The sequence below is a fragment of the Glycine soja genome, chromosome 9 (genome assembly GCF_004193775.1).
Source record: "Glycine soja cultivar W05 chromosome 9, ASM419377v2, whole genome shotgun sequence".
NCBI classification, from domain to species: Eukaryota; Viridiplantae; Streptophyta; class Magnoliopsida; order Fabales; family Fabaceae; genus Glycine; species Glycine soja.
In genome coordinates, this window is record NC_041010.1 from 27,526,966 (window position 1) to 27,550,483 (window position 23,518).

Consider the following 23,518-nt stretch of genomic DNA (forward strand, 5'->3'; position numbering starts at 1 on the left):
GCTAGCAAAAAATATAATAATATTCCATTAAAATATTTATTTGATTAAATTAAATTCTCTAATTTAATTATCAAATAAATTATTTTCTTTTGTAAAGATTGGAACACTCGTTTGTGTGTGATCCCGTAGTCACTACTAAACCGATAGTAAATTAATGATAATCAATTTATTAAATCCTATAGTAACACTCCTTAACGTTCGAATAGCATGAAGTAACATCTTTACCTTCAATAACCAATAGAAGACTAATGTAATATTTTTTTTCCGTCATTTATAGCTCAAGGTTATAGTATTATGGTCAAACTCTAATAAGCTAACACATTTAATCGATGAATAACTTAAGAAAACTTTAAAAGAAAATTTTTTTCCTTCTTTCATTCAATTGTCTGACCAAGGTCTTAGTTCAATCATAAAGCTCAAATTCATTACCTAAAGTTGATGGATTCCTCCTTAATTAATCATTAATTCTACAAGTATTTAATCATATCCAATACTCATTCAACTAGTGCCCTAAAACATTAGGTGTCCGAAATTAGAATATAATAAATAACTTGTTAACTACTATCATAATCTCATGTCAAATGAAACTATTATATTTCTTCTTAGAACTTACTATTGACATCTCAAGGTAATATTAACTATTAAACATTCTCAATTAAGTCAGTTCAATGATGAGATTCACATATACATCATCTATATATGTAATTTAATGAATGAGATTTATTAATCTTTATCCAATAAAGATCATTATATATATATATATATATATATATATATATATATATATATATATTAATTTATCCGAATTATTGATGTTCTATTCAGAATAATCATACGATTAAGCATTCTTGTTTATCCAGTTATAATGTTATAGGGAGAACAAACATAAGGAGACAATTTCTCTCCTTTCATCTTCACCTGTACATTGCACAATACTCTCTTTTACTGCCATAATAACTAATAGAGGTTATAGAAAATTAGTGAGTTAGGAAGTTAGAAAGTTAGGTAAGGATAATCAGCTATATGAATAAGAGCTTTCACTGTGTAATTCTCATCTTTTTCAATCAATTCAATTTGTTACCACATAAGTATCAATATGTTGCTCTCTATCTCTCTTATGCATTTGATCTTCATCCCTATGATCCATGGACTTGTAATAATAACCACTGCTAGCATCTCCATTGCTTTTACTGCCATCACCTTCACTAGCCATAAAAATAGCTTGTCAACTCAGTGTCCCAAAATGGAAGAAACATTGTGCATTGTGCTATCAGTTGTTGTATTTTAAAAAATTTGTGCATTGTCCCAAAATAGCTTATCAAGTGCATTGTGCATTATGCATTGTCCCAAAATAGCTTCTCAGGCAAGATACCACGAACGACCACTAGCAACAGTTGTTGCATTAACACGTAACAATCATGAGATTTCAAGCCAACCAACTTCAAATCATTAACTGACACAAGGCTCTTAATATTATAAGAGTATCCTAGTGAGACTTTTACATTTTTTAGACAATGACAACAAAAAATTTTCTCCTTGGTTGACATTGTGTAACATGCTGGGGGCAAATAGGTTTGCTGACCTTATGCTTGGGGATGCAACTGCTCTCGAATACCCATCTCAACCAAACCCTGACGACATTTCATACCATCCTTTGTCTTTCCTTTGATGTTAAGAAGGGTTTCAATTAAACTATCACACACATTTTTCTCCACATGCATTACGTCCAGAAAATGGCATACATGTAGATTGCACCAATAAGGAAGATCAAAGAATACTAACCTTTTCTTCCAAATGTTCTTCTCAGACGGATCCTTCCTTTGTGTCTTACAATGTCTTTCGCCTGATCATAAACTTCATGTCCAGCTAAGGTTTTCGATGCACCTTCAATCTCGTGGGTTCCATTAAATCCTTTCTTCAATCGCTGATATGAGTGATAATGTTTCAAAAATCTTCGGTGCCTTGTATATATTGTCTTCTTTCCATGTTTTAGTTGGATGTAACTCGTTTTTTTCTCACAAATTGGACATGTGTGGTGTCCTTTCACATTATATCCGCTCAAATTTCTATAAGCTGGAAAGTCATTAACGGTGCAAAATATTATCGCACACAACCTGAAGGTTTGTTGAACATTCCCATCATAAACATAAACCCTGTCTACTCACAATTTTCTCAAGTCTTCAATCAAGGGAGTAAAACACACACCAATATTGTTTCCTGACTGTCTTGGACCTGCTATCATCATACACAACATAATGTATTTTCACTTCATGCACAACCAAGGAGGAAGGTTGTAAATCATTAGCAAAATAGGTCATGAACTATGACTAGTGCTCAAATGGATTCATGCCACCTGAAGCAATACCAAGTTGTAGGTTTCTTGGTTCCTCTCCAAATTCAGGATACAAGTGATCAATTGTCTTCCATTGTGGAGAATCAACGAGAATATCCAAGGAAATCTATCTCTCTTTAAATTACTGATTACTTGATTGTGTATGGGGATATGAGAACAAATAACATTTGTGTGATTTTATCATCTTTACTATGTTCACTAACTTGCTATGTTTCACAGTTCAAATGTATTTGTAGCAACTAACAATTGAGGAATCATAGTTGACTCTGGCACAACATTGGCATACCTTGTTCAAGAAGCTTAAAATCATTTTGTCAAAGCTGCAAGTTTTCTTTTACTTGAAATTTTGTAACACTACAGTCTGCTGTGGAGAAAAATAGTGTAGAAGATAAAATAATTGAATTTCTATAAAATGAAATCGTTTATGTCAACTAGACGTCACCAGCATTTCCATGTCTAGCATTTTAGAAACAAGGACACTCTAGTTTATGTCAACTATGTATTCACAGTACAAAATGAAATCATTTTATGCTCATAGATAGTAGGCAAACATATAACAGCCCTTTACCCTGCCCCAACAGCAGTTTCCCAAAAGAACATATTCGAAAGGGTATTAAGGAAACACTGTCCCTCCAAATATTAACAAAAGTCAATTCCTCTACAATGAGACAAATGTTATTTGTTCTCTACATGCTTCTTTTTTTCGGTTGGCTTCAAAATATTAGTTTAGAAAACATTAGTATAAACATAAATATTTCAAAAGTGCATGAATTCCAAATTTAGAGTAACTGTACAAATTATCATCCAACTCTTATTTGTGTTATAATATTAATGTCTCAACTTGAATCAGTGGATGTAATTGCCATTTCTGCTCACCAAAGTGGTGATGCTTGCCTTCTCTCCGGATCTGGTTGTACACAGTTTCTTATCACTTCAGACCATTCCTCAATCTCTTCTTCCTGCAAAGACTTCTGCCTTGGATCCACAACATGTCTTAAGGATTTCCCCCACCTTACATATTCTGCTGCCCAATCTGCCAGAAGTTCATTGTTCCCAGCAAGCGGAATTCTCCCTGTAATCAACACAAACAATACTATTCCAAAGCTGTAAACATTGTCTCTTTGTTTTTTTAAAGGAAAAAAATATCAATAGTATCAAAATTGATTTAGTATTTCAAAATTCAAAGAGTTATTAATTCACACTCGAAAAGTGTGAGAATGCCCAGAGGATGATGAACAATCTATTATCTTATTTCAACTCCTTTTTTATAGAAATAATTTTGAACAGTTCAAGTGGATATTCTTTTTCTTTTTTTTTTAATCAATGCCAATAACACATTTTATTATAGAAAAAAGAAAGAAAAAAAAAGGATGAAAAAGAAACAGCACATAGTCATAATTATGGCTTTGTATTAGAGCCATCTCCCCTTCTTTATTTTGTATTTTTCTGGTCTTTTAATTATGAAAGAAGTTGCCAAAGTTAAAATGGTCCATTTATTGAAGCTTAGCTTTCACTGCAACAAACCCATTTCACATGCATACATATAAATATTTTAGCAGACCCTTGAAGGAGGAACAAAGGGCATTGTGTGATACAAAGAATGAGTCCTTTTAGCATAAAGTGAATGTAAGGGAAAGGGACTGAATGCACTCCTTCAAGGAGGAACAAAGGGCACGTAGGTGGTTTTACTTACTTTTCTTCGTAGGAAGAGTTTTTTTTGGTGTTGTCCCTTGTGTTGCAACTTTTGTTAGGTGAGCTGTTGCAACTTTTGGTGTCAATCATCAGATTTTTATATATATTAAATATCAATCCATATTTTCTTGCAGATTCTCAGAGGAAGAAATCACTTCCTCGCATTCTAGAGTTAGAGTTATACACCAAATTAATAAGATAATGATATTAAATATAATGGTTGAATTATTTTGAAAGCAAAAACAAAAATCAAGACAAAAAAAAGTGACAGTAAGGATATTTGATTCATATTACTCTTTTTTTTTTTAGATCACATATTTATTTTTACTGAAAACATTTTTAATCAGTTAGATAAAGTTATTATGAATGTCTGATAAGGATAGTTTTTTTTTTTTTTATGTACTCATTGTGATGTACTTAAGTCCAAGTTGAAGGCTTATATATAGAGCCAAACTGAGGACATGGGCCACCACAGATATATGAAAGCGATAAATGCAGACCCATTGCACATACATACATAGAAATATTTTTCTGGTCTATTCCAAGAATTGTATGGTTGCAGACCCATTCTTTGTATCACACATGTCATTCCATAAACTAAGATCTGATATTTTAGCAGCATAATCTTCAGTAAGGTATATAAAGGAAGATTGCAGGTTTCTATGGGCAATGGGTGGTTTCAGCTCATGCATATACTCTAGGCAGTAGGCTATCCCCATAGCTATCCTCATTCTCATTGTCCAATTTAGTTCTTCGCCTTCTCTAACTGCAGCATAATGCAAGAATGAAGTCAAAACTGAAAAAACATTAAATGCCGGTGCATATTGCAAACAATTTTCAAGATGCCTATGAACTATTCATGTTTGAATAAGTTATCCATAAACACTAACGGGAAAAGAAAATTAAATAAAATAATTGAATTACTATAAATTAAAATCAACTTATGTAATTAACTTTTATAGTTCTCATCTTACTTCTCCAAAAGTTGTGGTATATAAGTTGATTTTAACTTATGAGAGAAGTTCAATTAATTTTATTTTTATTTTTCTCTTATACATGATTATGGAGAAGATTATTTAAACAGGACTAATTTATATTTTTGCTACAAAATTCAAGCCATCCTCACAGCCTGGTTGAAGAAGTTAGGCTGCTATGAGCCTGTAATAATCAAAGGAGGATATGGTTGTGGATGTAAGTAAATTTTGATCAAAATGTCACTCACGGTTGGGGGCTTCTCCTTGCTATAAAAGATGTCATGAGAACTGTTTGTTAAAATTACATTACTCTAAAATCATTACTGTTGTTCTTCCTCTTTCTAAGCTAGCTGTCACCTATCATTGCTGTTTGAAGTACTATTCTCTGCACTAGCTGCCATGGATTACAGGCTATATGTACTAATATGCATGCATATGAATTTTGTTAAATCTTAATATTTGATTCATGTTTGTTAATTTGTATTAATTGCTTTGGTTTTAAAATAATAGCTTGTTGTTGAAGTCCATGGCAGAAAATATGCAAACTAAGAACCTAGTTCACACCAACCAACTCCACAGTCTTTAGACCATCCTACTCCCGTTGTCTTCACACCAACCAACTCCAGTAGAAAGTTCTACCGGTACAGCGGAAGGTCCTAATAATGAACCTATGCAACAACCACCTAGCATGAAGGTGGATGACCATGTTGCATCATCAACAAAAACTGGAGGAGGGAGACTCAAAAGTATTGTGTGAAACCATTTTGATAAGATTAAAATTATTGATGGACAAGACAAGGCCCAATGTAAATATTGCAAAAAGTTTCTCGGAGGAGCATCAAAGAATGGAACAAAGCATTTGCATGCCCATATGAAGAAATGCATTCAGAAAAGATTAAATGACAATGGGAAGGTACAAACATTTCTTATTCCTAAGGTTACACAAGGTAGACAAGAATTGACTGCTGGAAGTTATAATGAAGAAAATGCAAGGAAGGATCTTGCATGTGCTATTATCATGCATGAATATCCACTTTCAATAGTGAATCATGTTGGGTTTAGAAGATTTTTAGCTACACTCCAACCACAATTTCAATGTCCTTCACGAAACACTATAAAGAAAGATATTTAATGTTTATGACTTTGAAAAATCAATTGTTATGAAGTTGTTGGATACAAATGAAGGAAGGATGGCAATTACATTAGATATGTGGACTGCAAGCAACCAAAAGAAAGGGTATGGGACAGTCACAGCTCATTACATTGATAGCTCATGGACTTTGCAAAATCGCATTTTGAGGTACTAGCAACATCCTTAATTTTATAGCTTCCCAATATATATTTTTTAGAATTTTGTGTTAGATATTTTTGTTTTGATATATTGTGTTAGACCTTTTTCTGTGATAATGTGATTAAGCTATTTATTGTTTTTTTTTTTTTTTTGCTCAGCAAAAGTAGATATATATTATATATATTAAAGAGTACCAGAGGTACAAGTATAGTTTAAACACATAGCTGGTTCAAAAGATGAAATTAACTATTATGGACCAGCTACACCCCAAAACTTAAGTACATATATGCTGCACCTCTTGGAAGAGGTCTCAGCCTGGACCCTCCCTTTCTAATTACACAAAGGCATCTGACAAATTAGAAGACCACTGATTAAAATGTGTATCGAAATCTTTCTCCATAGCTTTAAGCTAGGACCAGACTAGAAGAAGCGCTTCATCCATCAGCTTGCTTGCATTAAAAGTTTGGTTATCAAAGACCAGCTTATTTCTATGTTGTCATATGGTCCTTGTGAGGGCTATCCACCAACAGCTCCATCTTATATCTTTTGTTCGTGTAGCATTCCTTCTGCTGTGCTGCATGAAATGATCTTTCGGTTCTTTCAGGAAAGCACCCGCTGATTTAACCCATGAGAGTGACTCCCACCACAAGGGGAGGACCTTACTGCAATTGATGAAAAAGGTGTGATGCATTCTCCTCCGAATTGTTGCATAACGGGCACATTGGGTCACTTATCTCCACTTGTCTCCCTCTTAGGTTCATCTTCGTTGGTAAGCGGTCTTTGATAAGCCTCCATGTAAATACCGCTGCCTTAGGTGGTATCTTAAGTACATATTTATTGTTATATTGTATACTAGGTTCATTTATGTTCCTTCACCTCACACAAATGAAAGACTTTGCAATGCACTAGTTGAGTGTTTGCTGATTGGAACATTGATACAAAATTGTCTACTATCACTTTGGATAATTGTAGTACAATGATTGCATGATTGAAAAAATTAAGGATAAGTTGCAATTAGGCACTTTAATTAAGGAAGTAGTGTTTCTTCACATGCGTTGTTGTGCACATATCTTAAATTTGATAGTAAAAGATGGTTTAGGAGTTGTGAAGGATGGAGTGGAAAAAATTCAAGATAGTGTAGCATATTGGATTGCAACACCTAAAAGGCTGGAAAAATTTCAAGAAACTGCTAAACAATTGCGAATCCCTTGCACCAAAAAGTTGAGTTTAGATTGTCCAACTAGATGGAATTCAACTTACAAGATGCTTGATGTTGCAATATCATATAAGGACGTGTTTTCCCGATTAAAGCAGCGTGAAACTCAATACTCTTGTTTTCCAAGTGATTCACAATGAAAATTTGCAAAGTGTGTAAGAGATTAGCCATATTTAATGATATCACAAAAATGATTTCTAGTACAAAATATCCAATTGCCAGCATTTATTTTCTCAAATTCGTGAGATCAAGATGGCTTTATTTGAATAGGTCAATTCCCCTAATGAAGTGATTCAAAAAATGGCAGAAAAGATGTTACAAAAATTTGATTCTTATTGGAGTGTTATTCATGTGATCATGCGAGTTGCTACTGTTTTAGATCCAAGATACAAAATGGAGTTGCTTGAGTTTTACTTTGAATCAATTTACCCCATGGATTTTTTTTCACAAGTTAATAGGATCCGAAACTTGTGTTATGATTTGGTTTCGGAATATCAAGCCAAAAAGCATCAAGATTCTAATAGTTCTTTTGAATCGCCAAATGTGGTTAGTGATGAAAAGAGTAAATTGTGTGATTATGATAGATACATTGAAAGAAAGAAAAGGTCAAGAACCTCAACTATGAAAACAGAGTTAGATCATTACTTAGAGGAGGAAGTTTTACCAAGAAGTTCAGATTTTGATATCTTAATGTGGTGGAAATTGAATGAGCTAAAGTATTCAACACTACAAGCAATTGCAAGGGATGTGTTAGCTATTCTGATCTCCACTGTAGCTTCTGAATCGGCATTTAGTATTGGAGGTCAGATATTAACTCTCCATCGTAGCCGACTTCATTATACTACTTTAGAAGCTTGGATGTGTTCTAAAAGTTGGTTATGGAATTCAGAGAATGCAGGTAAAATTTTGAATGCTTATGTGATACTTTATGAATTGCTTATATTTTTAAAACTTATAACTTTTTTTTTATCAGCAAAAATAAGTATATATATAGATAATTGAGTACCAGAGGTACTGAAATACAATTTTTGTTGCCCAAGCTAGTGGTTCGAGATTAGACTGAATGGAGTCTAAAAAGGAACCACAGCCAGGCCATAGACCATATTAATGAAAAGCTGCTAATCAAAAGTTATATTCTGAGCTATTACACTATCCCTTCTCTAAGATTACTAGACCATTGGTTAAAATGACAAAAAAAATCCTTCTCCAAATGCCTCAGCCAAATCCACAACAAGAAAGCTGCTTCGTCAATCAATTTGTTGTTGTCAAATGTTTCATTGGAGAATACTATCTTATTCCGTTGCTGCCAAATGGTCCAGGTCACTGCCACCCACCAGCATTTCCACCTAGTAGCCCTTCTCCCCTCATTCAATATATCTCCATGCTGTAGAAAATGCTGTCTTGGATCTTTTGGAAAAGCTACAGATTTGTTCACTCAGGATAATGATTCCCACCAAATAGGGATGATTCTATTGCAGTGGAAAAACAAATGTCCTGCTTCCTCTTCCTCTCTGCTGCAAAATGGGCAGTGCCTATCCAATATATCTATTTGTCTCCTGTGTAAGTTTATTCTAGTGGGTAGTCTATCTCTAAGAAGCCTCCATGCAAATACTGCATATTTCGTTGGAATCTTCAGCTGCCACAGCTCCTCAAAAGCCCTGTCCTTGATCCCATCAACTACAGGCCCCCTCATTACCTTGTATGCAGATTGCACCGAGTAACTCCCACTTGGATCTGCCATCCACACCCATGCGTCTCTTCCTTTTTGCTGAATAACTGACCTTTCAACATCTTTTAGGAAATTGACAGCCATTGTTATCTCATTGTTGAACAATGGCCTTCTCCAAGATAGATTCCACTCCCACTCCCCATCTTTGTACCCTCCCATCTGCTGTATTAATTGATTTTGTTGTTCCGAGATTAGGAACAATCTAGGATATTTAACTTCCAATGAAACCTCATCATGTATCCACTTATCCTCCCAAAATTAACCCTTTCTCCGCCCCCAACCCTCCATTTAATACCTTTTTTGATCGTGTCCCCTTGTTGTGTTGTTTGTAACATCATCTTTAGGTCCCTCCACCATAAGGACTGAAACTTATCGCTAGGTGCTTCCTCCAAACCCCTCCATCCTCCGTATTTTGCCTCCAAGACCTTGACCCACAGCTGACTTTCATTCTGGAAAAGGTTCCACCTCCATTTACCGAGCAAAGCAAGGTTGAAGGTAGTTATATCCTTTATACCCAATCCACCTTTCTCCTTTGGGAGACATACTGTTTCTCATTTGATCCAAGCGATCTTTTGTGTGTCTTCACTACCTCCCCATAAGAATCTGCGTTGCAATCTAACCAATTTGTCCTCCACCTTCTTAGGAATCCTGAAAAAAGATAAGAAATAGATAGGAATGAAAGTTAAAACTGACTGGATAAGCGTGACCCGCCCTCCAAATGATAAGTGTCTTTGCTTCCACTTAGATAAAGCTCTCTCACACTTTTAGATAATAGGATCCCACACCCGCCCCCTTCTCGGATTTGCCCCTATAGGTAAGCCTAGGTAGACAAAAGGGATGGACAGCAATCTACAATTCAAACATCTGGCCGCATCAAAACTCCACCTCTCCGACACACCTATTGCCCCAAAATAGCTTTTTGCAAAGTTGATCTTAAGTCCTGAAGCTAGTTTGAAGGACCTCGGGATTGCTTTGATTGCCAACACATTCTCCAATGATGCCTCACCAAAAAAATATTGTATCATCCGCATATTGCAGGATGCTGATATCGACATTGGATGAGCCCACTGTAAAGCCCCGGAACAAATTTTTATTCACTGCCTCTCTTACTAGTCCAGTCAGTGCCTCTGCCACAATATTAAATAGGAAGGGTGCTAATGGGTCCCCTTGCCTAAGCCCTCTTTGGGGGAAGAACTCAGACGAGGGGCTGCCATTAATCAAAACTGAGATGGATGCAGATTTTAAACATCCCTCTATCCACTGTATCCATTTAGCAGGAAAGCCCATTCGGCTAAGCATGTATAACAGAAATTCCCACGACACAGAGTCATATGCCTTCTCATAATCCACTTTGAAGATGATGCATGGCTTCTGTCTCCTTGTAGCCTCATCCACCACCTCATTTGCTATTAGAACACTTTGTAGTAAGTGTCTTCCCTCCATGAAGGCAGATTGTCTTTCATCAATAATTAGGGGCATGATCTTCTTCATCCTGTTGGCCAACAATTTAGCCACTATCTTGTAAATGCATCCAATTAGTGATATTGGTCTATACTCATCCAAAGCTTGTGGGTTTGTCACCTTAGGGATTAGAACTATGAATGATGTGTTGCATCCCCTTGGGAAAATTCCATTGACATAGAACTCATCCAAGAACCTCATAATATCCGGCTTCATTAAATTCCAAAATCTTTTGATGAATTTGAAATTTATACCATCGGGGCCCAGACTCTTATCGCTCCCACATCCCCAAACTGCCTCTTTTATCTCTTCCTCCTTGAATCTGCCTATTAGCATATCATTTTCCTGTTGTCCAATGGTCTGAAAACGTATACCATCCAATCGGGGTCTATTTGGATCAGCCTCATGGAATCTACGAAAGAAAAACACTTTAGCTGCCTCTTTTACTCTCGCCGGTTCTTCTATCCAATCTCCATCCATCCAGACTCCATTTAGAGCATTGCTTCTTCGACTAGCATTTACCATCAAATGAAAATATCTTGAGTTGCAATCACCTTCTTTTAGCCATCTTACTCGCGCCTTCTGCCTTAGTAAGCATTCATGGGATTGTGCAGCTACTCATAACTCTTCTTGTAACTGTTTCCTGGTAAGGCTTTCGTGGGAAGAAAGATGTCTGTCACTTGAGATTGCTTCTATCTGGTTTAGCTCACCTTCAATTTTCTTATATTTCTTAAAAGTGTCCCCGTATTGTTCTCTATTCCATGTCTTCAACCTTGCTTTCAATCTCTTCAATTTTTCTTTAAGCACAATCCCTCCCCATCCCATTTGTTGGTGCGACAACCAACATTCTTGCACTATTTTATTGAATGATTTGTCCAACATCCAGCAGTCAAGTATCCGGAACAGTTTTGGACCCCAATCAACACACTTGGATCTGAGTACGACCGGGCAATGGTCAGAAAAGTTCCTCTCCAATGGGTGTTGCGTACTCCCCGGCCATTTTGCAAGCCATTCTGGGGATAATAGAAATCTATCCAATTTGCTTCTTGTAACTCCATTAGGTCTTATCCAAGTGAAGTTTTTTCCTACCCATGGCGCTTCGTCCACCTCAAGCTCATCAATCCAGTCATTGAACTCCTTGATGTTACTCTCCTCCACTCCTCTTTGACCAACTCCCATCCTTTCCGAGGGGTCTCTAATGCTGTTGAAGTCCCCCAAAATGCACCAAAGTCCCCCTTGATTTGTTGTTTTCAGTTGCTTGATGGCCTCCCATAGGTTTCTTTTATTTTGCACGTCACATGGCGAGTATATGGATACGATATTAACTTGCACATCCTCCTGAATCCACTTTCCTGTCAACCAGATGAAGCCATTACCGATAGCTCTCCTTTCTAACTTGAATGCCTTTTCACTCCACATACAAAGAATTCCCCCTGCAGAGTTCATTGTTGGCTGTACCTCCCATGGAACAGTTGGATCCCCCCAAATTGCTTGGCACATTGATTTATCTACTGTATCCTTCTTGGTTTCCTGTATACACAGCATATCTACAGTCTCTCTTTTCACCAAATGCCTTATTGCTGCCCATTTCACCCCCCTCCCTAACCCTCTCACATTATACGTGATAATATTCATGGATTGTGGTTCCTATTCCCCACTTTATCCGCCTCTTTTTTATCTCTATCCTTCATTGTCATAAGTTTGTCCATTATCCTCCCTTGGTCATCAACTCCCGTTACCCCCAACTTCTTTGCGAGTTCCCATATTGTGGTTGCTTCTTGCCTCTCCCTTTCTCCTTCACATGCCTCTTCCTCCACCCCCCAATTTGTTGTCTCTTCTCTATGCACAGGGCGCTGACTTTCCTCTTTACTGTCCGAAGATTGATGTTGCTGTATGGTGGTGACCCTCATTTGAGGCTGGCTATTTTTTTGGTGCGTTGCTGGTCTGGTGTCCTGGCCTTCTAAGGCTTTTATAACTTGATATTTATTATTGTATAATTATTATTTATAAGTTCTAGATCAATTGAAGAATCAACTTTTACTGATGAGATTGAATCCGATGATGAAGGTATATTCACTTTTAGTTGTTCTAAAAAAACTTTAATATCATTATTCATATCTAATTTTTCAAAAATTTTAAAATATAGATGGATCTTTGGTCAGTGGCATTACTCAATGTTTGCAAGATTAGTAGACATTATTGTTGATCGGTAAAGTAATAACTATACTTATTTACTAATGTGATGTATGATTTTAAGATTTGAAACAACATCTAAAATATGATGTTTTGATTTTATAAATACCAGGTTGAGGAAGAAATGTTGATGACATCTTTAGTGAAGTTGGTGGTTATTTTGATGATGGACATTGTTTTCATTTTCTAGTTATTTCTAATTTGGTGTAATTTGAACTAATGAACATTTGAGTTATGTTGTTTCATATTTGGTGTATTTTATTTACCTTAAAAAATTATAGAATCACGCTAGACAAATGTGTTAGTCTTAATTTTATTTATTACTAGTTAGTTTTATTTTAGACTTTTTACATAATTTAATATTCATTTCTTAACGAATTTTGTAGACACATACGTTATAATAAAGTTATTGATATATAAGTAGTTGAAAATAAATGTTTAACAATCAATTTATTTTTTCTAGAATCAAATTTTTAATATTTTTTTACAAAAAAAAATTACTTTTCGAATTTGAATCGGGTACGTGTCAAGATCAGGGATACCCGATACCCAACGGATACGAGGATGGGATAATAAATTTTAACCCGTCGAGTACCGGGTACAGGTATGGGGACATGTTGGGGAGTCGGGGTCGAGGAGACAATAATTTAATGTGGTACTGTATAAAACACTGACTCAATTCTATATTTTCAGCAATACAATGCTACTTTTTGCTGCATGTATGTTTTCACTTACAACGATTAATCCAAACTGTATTAATTGTTGTATTCAATCTCAAATAAGAAACTATGGTTCGCTGACAATGTAGACAATTGTAATATTAAACAATACTCATATGTGTACAACAAATGTAATAATAAACGACATAAGTCTGACAATGACATACATACCTCAAAATGTGCTAGTAACAAAAACTTTGGGTGCAGTAAGGCCGGTGATAATTTGATGATTTTATGTTCAGTCCAGCAACAAGAAGTTCTTCGAGAGCCTTAACTTTGTTACACAATTAAATAGTAGTACCTACAAGCAATACAAATTGTTTAAGCTAAAAGTAGGAAACCAATTGTCAAAGAAAATTAATTCAAACACACTGACAATATATGTATTTATCATGTCAAAATTAATTAAAGAACTATTCAATTAATTTTCACTCCACAGACCATGTTGGACTTGAGGCCCATTACCACTAGTTGCTGCAGCTCATAGTGCTTGTCTCACTAGTATCAGCTTTGGCATCAACTATTTTTCCTCGTGATGTTCAACACCTGTCTCGTGCTTTCTATTTGACTCATCTTCCAAGGATGTTGGCGTATAAACACAGGGCTTATGCTATGGATGACATGTTTTGTCCTTCAAGGGTGTGTCATGAATTTGGCCAAGTCAAGTGGTCAATCTTGTCATCGGAGCCGTCACTTGTGATTTTAAACAGCCTGATTTCAGGCCTGGACTGTATCATAACAGTCTGAATTTCCTCCCAAATCACAACATACAGTCTCCCTGATAGGAAGAGGAAGATAAGGACTCAACAAGAGGCAAACCAAACCACCTTAGCACTTGAAGGATTATGTCTAAGGGATTTTGGTACCAAATCCATTATTTTGTAGTGCTCCATTCTGTTATGAGCAGTAGTGCTTGATTCTGTTAGGAGGAGTAGTGCCTTATGCTTTTATAATTCTGTTATTTAGTGCCTTAGAGATTCTGTTATTAGCTTTTGTCTTGTAGCAAGCGCATATAACTATATATAGGTGGTGTATTATTAGAAGGAGATATGAAGAATATAAGCAAATTTCCTTCTATCTCTGTCTTAAGCTTCTTACCTCTGTGTTTCTGCATTTTGTTTTTATCCTCTGTTTATAACAATTGGTGTTTTCATTAAGCTCCAATGACTGTCATGCCAACCCACACCACCCGCCAAACCACCTCTTTTCCATTGCATCCTCTCCACACTACCCTCCATCAGCAACCACCTTTGTCAGGCTCATCCCTTCCATTTCAGCACACACCTCGAATGGCGGATGCCGAACTTTCTGTTGCTTGCATGGACCGCCTTGAGGCTGCCATGGCCAAACTTGCTGCAGCTCAACTTTGCTTCGCCGCGACCCAAGCTTCCATGGAATCTAAACTGGATGTCCTTCTTCTAAAACTGCCTATCCCGATAACCAGCCACCACTACCCATCTTCTTCCTTCGTGCAATCAACACCGCCGTCTCCGCCGTCCATGCCGACTCCGCCGTCCATAGCGACTCTGCCGCCCATGCCAATTCCGTTTCCATGTCCCGCACCCATGCAACCAAGCCCTGCACCCTTGCCGGCTCCGCTTCCCATTGCTGCTTTCCACCACCCCACTAACAGCAAGCCGCACACGTCCTCCCCCAACCTCCGCTGGGCCGCCATCCACTAGATCCACACAGAGTCCCCCCAGTCGCCGCATCCTCCCCTCGGACCTCCGCTTATCCCCTTCCATCATGTTCTCCGCCAAGTTCAGGGACAAGGAGCTCGACCACCCCTTCCTCCTCACCTTCTATGCAACTATCGACACTGCCAAATGGCTTTGCATCCGCAACACTAACCTTCATTCGCTCACGAGCTATTTTCCTTCACACATTATAATTTGGGATCCTGGTTCTACTTCTTAAGCCGTGGTTTGAAGTCCTAACACCTTGAGGACAAGGTGTTTTTGATGGGCCAGGGATGATAGGAAGAGGAAGATAAGGACTCAACAAGAGGCAAACCAAACCACCTCTGCACTCGAAGGATTATGTTTAAGGGATTTTGGTACCAATTCCGTTATTTTGTAGTGCTCCATTCTGTTATGAGCAGTAGTGCTCAATTCTGTTAGGAGCAGTAGTACCTTATGCTTTTATAATTCTGTTATTTAGTGCCTTAGAGATTCTGTTATTAGCTTTTGTCTTGTAGCATGCGCATATAACTATATATAGGTGGTGTATTATTAGAAGGAGATGTGAAGAATATAAGCAAATTTCCTTCTGTCTCTGTCTTAAGCTTCTTACCTCTGTGTCTCTGCATTCTGTTTTTATCCTCTGTTCATAACACTCCCTCTCAACCCAAGCATTTTTTATAGGCAACTTGCCTTGTTGCAACCATTATCTCTGCGTGTAACTAACTCAACTATCAAATTATTCTATCAAACTAACTATATGGGTTAGCAATGAATCTCAAGCTTGACCCTGAAATTCGATCGTATTTCTTTCTTATGTTTTTTGTTTTCCAGGTAATATGAAATGAAAAATACATTGTTTTTGGCATGAACAAAGAATAGGCAGCAGCTTATACCCTGGTGAGTGTAAAACCAATTTAGGATTGGAGACCAGATTTTTTGGCAGTAAAGAAACTGGGTTAGCACATTTCCAAGTGGAATTATTTTGAGGGACTAAGGAATGATATTGGCAAAAGTTTGGCAGGGATCACAATTTAGTTGCCAAGACATTGTGTAACTGTAAATGTAAACTAAACTATTGTATGGAGCCAAATGGTTCTCTCCTTAGTACTGTTGTAGACTAAATTTGCTTTCTACTGAGAATATGGAATGGAGCAAGAAAAGCAGTATCAAAGCTGTCCTCTATGTATCTATGCAATTATCTGATTCAGCTTCTTATTTTGATTATTTTCAACACAATTGAAATACATTTACTGTAAACTGGTTGAATTGATGCTCATTAAAAATTTCCATACTACAATTATCAGAATGACTAGTATAAATTTTGTAAATGGTCTTACATGTGGATTGTGTACAGGATAACATGCCAAAGGAAATTGCTGACTATTTAAATAAGATGGGTGCGAGAATACCAAACATAAAGCCTGGGAAGGCTACCATAGAGTACCTCTCCAAGGTTCAGGCATCCACACGATTTTGGGGTATGTTACTGGTGAATGGCCTGTATTTTCCAGTTACATGATGTTAATTCACTACCCAGTGGAAAATTTGCAGGGGGGCTATTGTTAAGTGTTCTGGCCACTGCATCAAGCGTTCTTGACCACTATTTGCGGCGTGTCAATGCTGGATTTGCTATTGGTTTTACATCAGTTCTAATTATTGTAAGTGCAAGGAGGATTCTTGTAATTATACTTTGCATGCAAACTTATAGGTAACACCACATTATCAGGCAAGAAATTCATGCCACCTGCACTTCCCTGGCTTGAATTGCTTTTTATGTAATTCCAATTTTGGGAGCACATAACTGGCATGTCACTAGTATTGGTAGTATCTTACTGATTTATAGTTTCTATTTTCATCACCTAAAAAAAGAAATAAATGATTTGCATTGGGTATAAGGGGATTTAGTTGAACAGTTTTCCTTCTACAAAAAAAAAATGGAATTGGTTCAAGAGTCATACTTATATACAGTACTGAAAATTTGAAAGACTTTCTTTAAACATAATACATAAACCATCAAATTCTTTGTTCAACTTCCTAGTCTGTTGTATAGATTCACTTAGTCCTTGGTTTTATTGATCCAGGTTGGTTCCATTATTGAACTCAGAAGATCATATCAAGCATATAATGTGATGCCAAGCTTGAGCAATGCTTTGAGACGATATGGCGTATAACTTTGGGAAAAGCCATGCTGTCACTCCCCTGAGCCAATTTAATTTGAACCTCTGGGATAACTTTGGCCAACGTTGTATGTGGTAAGTAGTATAATTTTTCTGTCCACAGATTTTTCAATTCTGGTACTTATAATTGATCAGGACTGCCTATTGTCAAACAAATTTTCAGGAAGTTTGGATTTTCGGGGACATTAAAGTTTACAGTGTCTAAGAATATTGAGGTTAGCTAGTGGTGTGTTGCTAGTGAGGAGGTGGTAAACGCTGCCTGCCGATAATGACAGTAGCTGATTCAGAAGCCTCATCTTCTGGTTTATATCTCTTTGATATTTGTTTTATGGATTTAGGAAAATAATTATTTAGGTTATAGTTGTAGCTACAGCAGAAATTTGTACAGGAAATTCTCCTGTTATAGACGTGCTCTGTAATATAAAAACGAGGTGTTTGTATACAGGAGGTTAAATGCCTTGATAGCGAGTCGTTATCCCCAAAAAATGGCCTAAATGGTAGGCACTGATACACTAACAAAAAATTCAGTGTAGATTATAGGCTCCTTTCCTTATTGAATTTTGAGGACCTGTTTTGGTACCAAGAGACTGGAAATATGATTAAGCATCACATATTGCTATGATTATGTGCTTCTGGAACTTATTTATAGAGTTTGATGGCTGACCTGATAGTGTGCAAACACTTGTCATATTATTATGTTATGTACTTTTAGTTTTTGTAGTATTACAACCTTCCATGATTTTGTATGCCTCCTTTCTTTTCTGTTCTATTTTAAATCAAGGTATTAAATTACTACATTTCAGAACTAGTTCAGATAAGTTCCCAAGTATATGTTGTCTTGCTTATAAAATGTAGCTTGAAGGAAGCATCATATAGTGGAGGGGGAAATATTACATTCAAAGGATCTCTTGGAGAGGGTACTTACTTAAAGAGAAGAATCTTTCAAGGACAGTCCATTTTAGCCAAGTTGCCTATCCACTTCATTTATTCTGTAAGCTATCACCTCTATTAAAATTTCTGGAAAATGTGTACATATCTCTATCCTCAGGTTTGAAGCATGATAGGGAGGTTACATGCTCATGTCTTTCAAAATCTTAAATTGTTAGCTAAAGGCACATGAATTGTTTTCTATTTGTATATTTCAAGCACAAGAAATTATAAAGTGGTCCAGGGCCACCACTGTTTATGGTCCCAACTAATCTTTATATGACATGTATTCAAAATTTTCAATTTACAAGGAAAAATTAATAACACTTGATAACATATCATAGGGAGATTAATGGAGACCATGTGATCGAAGATTATCTAATAATTTATCCTCAACACACCACTTTGTGTAAGACCCTTTGGGCTTGAACTAGGAAAAATGCAGAAGCTTACTTGCTTTGCATTGAAATTCAAATTTTTATTAGAAATTATAGTGGCAAAGGTTGAAGTTTAGACCTTCTGGTCATAGAGGCTCTAATACTGTCATGAACCAACTCTCGCAAAGGCAAATGCACCAATGATTTTATGCCTTTACATCTCTGGCCATCAGACTCATCTAACCTAAAATAGCTGTCAATACAGCAGTGTAAATAAAAGTTTACTTAAAAATTGTTTATCTTCCTAGGGAGCTAAATCTAGATACTTATTTGAGGGAAGGGAAGTGAAGTATGTATCTTTCCTTAACCAATGGTATAGTGCACATACTGACTAGTTCACCAAAATCATCATATACAATTTGAGATTCCTATTACCCGCTTTTCTTAGTCCATTTGACACCTGAAATCTGTGACAAATGCAGATGAAATCTGATACAATTCTTCATTGGAACTTGTACTTGACTTCACTTCTACCATCAACAAAACAACGTCTTTACTACTCACTTCCCATGGAATGGATTATCTGTCAAGCGAATTTAGCAAAGTAGTCCTAACAAGTGAGCACAAGGGAAATGCCCCTGGATGGGTTATACATGAAGGTACAATTGAAATGAATGGTTACATTCTCACTGGAATCCATGCTTTGTGCTATAGGCCAAATGCTCCTTCCATGAAATCCAGACCATTTGGTCCTGATCATGCTGTGCCTTCCTCAACTGATTATTTTGTTGTTCTTGGTCACATCACTGTCAAGACTTCTAACTATAAGCCAGATTTTCCAGTTTCTACTTCCTAGCTAGTTAATGGTGAATGCATCAATTGGAAATCTGGTCCTCAAGATTCAAGGATCCTAAGTGTTAAAATTTCTTGGAAACTGAAAAATGGACAGAATCTTGCATTTTCACACCACAATGTGTATGTGGAGAAACCACCAAAGCTAGCATATGGTAATCCAAGCACAGCATTGGAACCTGTGCAGGAGTAGCACATGTAAACTGTTTCTATTAAAGGAAGTTGAGGCTCTGACAACTGAACTTCAGAGGGTTAAGGAAGAGAAAGCACAGGCTCTGAACGATGAAAAGCTTGCTGCTTCTAGTGTTCAAGCCTTATTAGAAGAGAAAAACCTTTATTCATCAGTGAATTGGAGAATTCTAGGGATGAAGAAGAAAATAGTAAAAAGGCAATGGAAAGCTTAGCTTCTTCATTACATGAAGTATCTGCAGATGCTAGAGAAGCCAAAGAAAATCTACTAAACATCCAAGCTAAAAGTGAAAGCTATGATGCCCAGATTGAAGACTTAAAGTTAGTGTTAAAAGCTACTAATGAAAAATACGAGTCCATGCTTGATGAGGCACGACATGAGATTGATGTTCTTGTATGTAGTATTGAAAATTCTAAGAGTGCCTTTGAGAACTCCAAGGCTGAGAGGGAGCAGAGAGAGCTTCAATTAGTCAGCTGCATAAAGAAAATGAAGAAGAGAAGGTGTCCCTGGAAAAAGAAATAAAAAGATTTCTTTATTTGCTTGAAGAAACAGAGGAACAAGCTAATGCCAACAGGGAGGAAGAAGCTCAGTTGAAGGAAAATCTGAAGGAAGTTGAGGCTGAGGCAATCCAACTGCAGGAAGCTCTTAAGGAAACAACAGCTGAGAACATGAAATTGAAGGAGAACTTATTGGATAAAGAAAATGAGTTGCACTGTATGTTTCAAGAAAATGATGAACTCCGAATTACGGAACCTGAATCTATCAAGAAGGTGGACGAGTTATCTAAGTTGCTGGAAGAAGCTACAACCAGAAACCACCACACTAAGGATACTGTTTTTTTAATCAAAATTGAGAATGTTGTTCCTATCTCAGTAACCAAAATTGGCTGCGATAATGTGAACAAACCAAATTTACAGTGTTGAAAAAAAAAATGAAAACCTGTTGTGTAGGAGATAAGGTGAACAAACCATGCAAAAGATTGGATAAATATAGAAACTAAATCAAAACATCAATTACATTAGCTATGTCAAGACAAACCACATTAATGTGTACACATAATTTGCACCTTTCACATACATGGAACAAAATACTATGCAGGGGCATCACATAAGAACCAACTTTAAAAGGATTCAAGAAATATGAAAACCATTAAGAATGCATTTAAGTATGTACCTTAGAGACTAACGAGTGATCTTCTAATTGCAATCATCTCCTGAATGCATATAAGAAATGAATTATTAGGTAACACCCAATGTTCCTGGCAAGTTCCTAGTCTATATGAGAAGTGGGACACATCGTGTTAATTAATTAATACTTACTGCAATGACCTTACCAGAAATCATATGACTTGTTCCATTTAAGCATCTCAACCTAAATTGAAAACCACTGTTAATTAAAAGGGCAGTGCAGTGAGAAACAGAACATGTAAGGGAGTTCATGCCATTCACTCACCGTATTAAAACCGCAACTGGTCGTGAACCATGCCCATGCTCAAACTAAAGATAAAACCAGATAACATGGGTCTCCTACAATTTTCAAAGAATCTGGTTAAACAAAACTTCATCGCAGGAACATACAAGTTACCCTAATGGCATTAGGGTGTGTAGCAATGTGTACAGCAACTCAAAGTCCACGAAATGGTCTATGTTGACATTGCTCACAGAATCTCAATGCCAAATAAACCATTCGTGGTACGTTCCCAAATACTAAGCATTCTAAACCCTAATTAGGGCACCCAAACAAGCCGCAAATATACACGGTGATAGACAGCGTGACTGATGGAGGGGGCGAGAGCTTCCTGTAGTGACGACGTCGAAGGAGCTGCAGTGGAGAGGTGAGGGAAGGAGCTGTGGTGGCGCGGGCGCAATGCGGAGGGAATTAATTAATAATGTTCCCAATAACGACGACGGTCTTAAACGAAAGACCCGTGATGTCTCTTATCATTTTATTTACAATTTTACCATTAACATATATTTTATTTTAAGATGATTCTTTATAGTCTTAAAATACGTTAAAATACAAATTATTTAGTCTTTTTAATTACAAAAATATCATCATCTTATATTTTAAAATGATCTCTAATAAACATTTTATAATGTACGTCATAAAATCATAATATTTTAATAGTGATGATTAAATTAAATTAGTGAATATATTGAAATATATCATAGATTTAGTTCCTCAAGCATTACCCTCTTTTCTAATAATCCTTAAACTAATGAAATTATATAAATAATTCCTATAGTATTGAATATCAATCAATTTAACTAAATTGATAGATTTTACTAACATTGGGACCAATTTGAACAATTTTATAATGCTTAAAGGTCTTTGTAACATGATTTTTAATACATTAGAGACTATTTATATAATTTCATTAATTTAAGGACTATTTAGGAGAAAGGATATACTTCAAGGATCAAATTGACAATTTATTCCAGCATATTGCCACTCTTATATATGAATATAAAATAATAATAATATTGAAATTTTATTTAAACCCAAAATACAGTGACAACCCTGTCGTTTGGATTCTTGAATGGATGAATATGGAGCATTGCTTTCAACCGAATGAAGTTAGTGCGATGGGTATTTTATTTTATTTGTTTATAATATTATCATTTTAATTTATTATTTTCTAACTATATAAATTGTTATGTTTAGCTTAATGAGAAAGTGGTTAGAATGAGCACTGCCATGGATTTATTCCTTTGGTCACTCAATGAGTACAAAGAAAGGCTAGAGGACGAAGCTGAAACTTTATGGAAATACAAGTTTTTAGGAGCACGCTGAGAGCTTTTTTGGAAATAGGAAGCTAGAAACAATTAGTGTTTACCTTTTTTGATGTGTCGAGCGTTAAAGTTGTGTTTGGATGAGAAAATTTAACTAGGTAAAATATTTCACCAGAGATATTAAATTGCCTTTCAATAATCTAATATGTTTGGATGGGATATTTTAAAAGTAATTAAAATGTTGTCATTTTTACAAAGTATTTTAATATACTAATTTAAGAGAATTTGAAATTCTCATTAAAAAGCAAAGAAATTAAAATTCCTCGTAACCCTCCCTCAGCACACCACAACGAGTGTTCTCTCTCTCATTGCACGCACACCACGAGCTCTCTCTTCCTCTCAGCACACCATCACAAGCTCTCTCTCTTTCCCTCTCAGCAGCGTCACGAGCTACCACTCCCTCTCCGTGGCTTTTCTTCTTCTCACTGGTAAGTTCCTCTCTCCCTCACTCATCTCTGTTTTTTTTTCTTTTTTCAAGTTTATGTTTGTTTGATTTTGATTTCATTTTTGTAGTTATAAGGGTTGCTTGATTTTTTTTATTTATGTTTCGTTTTCTATGAGATTGAAAGCCTATATTGAAAGCCTATAAAGGATGCACAAACCACTGCCACCAACTCTGGATCCGTTTGTTTTATGAAGCATCTCTTCTTATCTAAACAACAATTTCATGATTGCAACTTCCACTTTATGTTGCCCATCATTATAATTATTTGCGTTATGGGCAGAACAGACCCTATTGCTACCATGGACTGCAGACATGTCCTATTGCTTCCTTTAAAATTTGTCCAACTTTGCTTTCCATTTTTTGGTTTTGGATCTCTTTTTAGTTTATGTTTTTACTAAGCATTTAGTCCTTTTAATTTTTTGAAATTGTTGTAGTCCAACTAAATTGT

The 23,518-nt window shown here is 36.2% G+C and overlaps 1 protein-coding gene and 1 long non-coding RNA gene across 7 annotated transcripts; one reads left to right on the forward strand and one right to left on the reverse strand.

Annotated features, from left to right (window-relative positions):
- Positions 1–2,866: 2,866 nt before the first annotated feature.
- LOC114367986 lies at positions 2,867–21,736 on the reverse strand. 6 transcript variants are annotated; one of them, XR_003657299.1, is made up of 5 exons: positions 21,286–21,736; positions 21,167–21,204; positions 21,007–21,043; positions 13,800–13,929; positions 2,867–3,425 (listed from the first exon to the last, which is right to left on the reverse strand). It is a non-coding gene; the product is annotated as an uncharacterized LOC114367986 (long non-coding RNA). The 6 variants fall into 6 exon arrangements; XR_003657297.1 differs by having other exon boundaries at positions 21,007–21,046; XR_003657298.1 differs by having other exon boundaries at positions 21,007–21,046; positions 21,162–21,204.
- On the forward strand, positions 16,360–17,540 carry LOC114367985 (preprotein translocase subunit SCY2, chloroplastic-like). The gene is made up of 3 exons (XM_028325294.1): positions 16,360–16,788; positions 16,862–16,968; positions 17,392–17,540. The coding sequence occupies exons 1-3, from the start codon at positions 16,638–16,640 to the stop codon at positions 17,479–17,481; spliced, it is 348 nt and encodes a 115-aa protein (XP_028181095.1). The 5' UTR covers positions 16,360–16,637; the 3' UTR covers positions 17,482–17,540.
- Positions 21,737–23,518: the final 1,782 nt, after the last annotated feature.

Coding starts and splice junctions, on each gene's coding strand:
- LOC114367985 (XM_028325294.1), top strand. CDS start 16,638: ATGGTCTTACATGTGGATTGTGTACAGGATAACATGCCAAAGGAAATT. Junction 16,789..16,861: donor GGCATCCACACGATTTTGGG/GTATGTTACTGG, acceptor GAAAATTTGCAG/GGGGGCTATTGTTAAGTGTT. Junction 16,969..17,391: donor TTACATCAGTTCTAATTATT/GTAAGTGCAAGG, acceptor TTATTGATCCAG/GTTGGTTCCATTATTGAACT.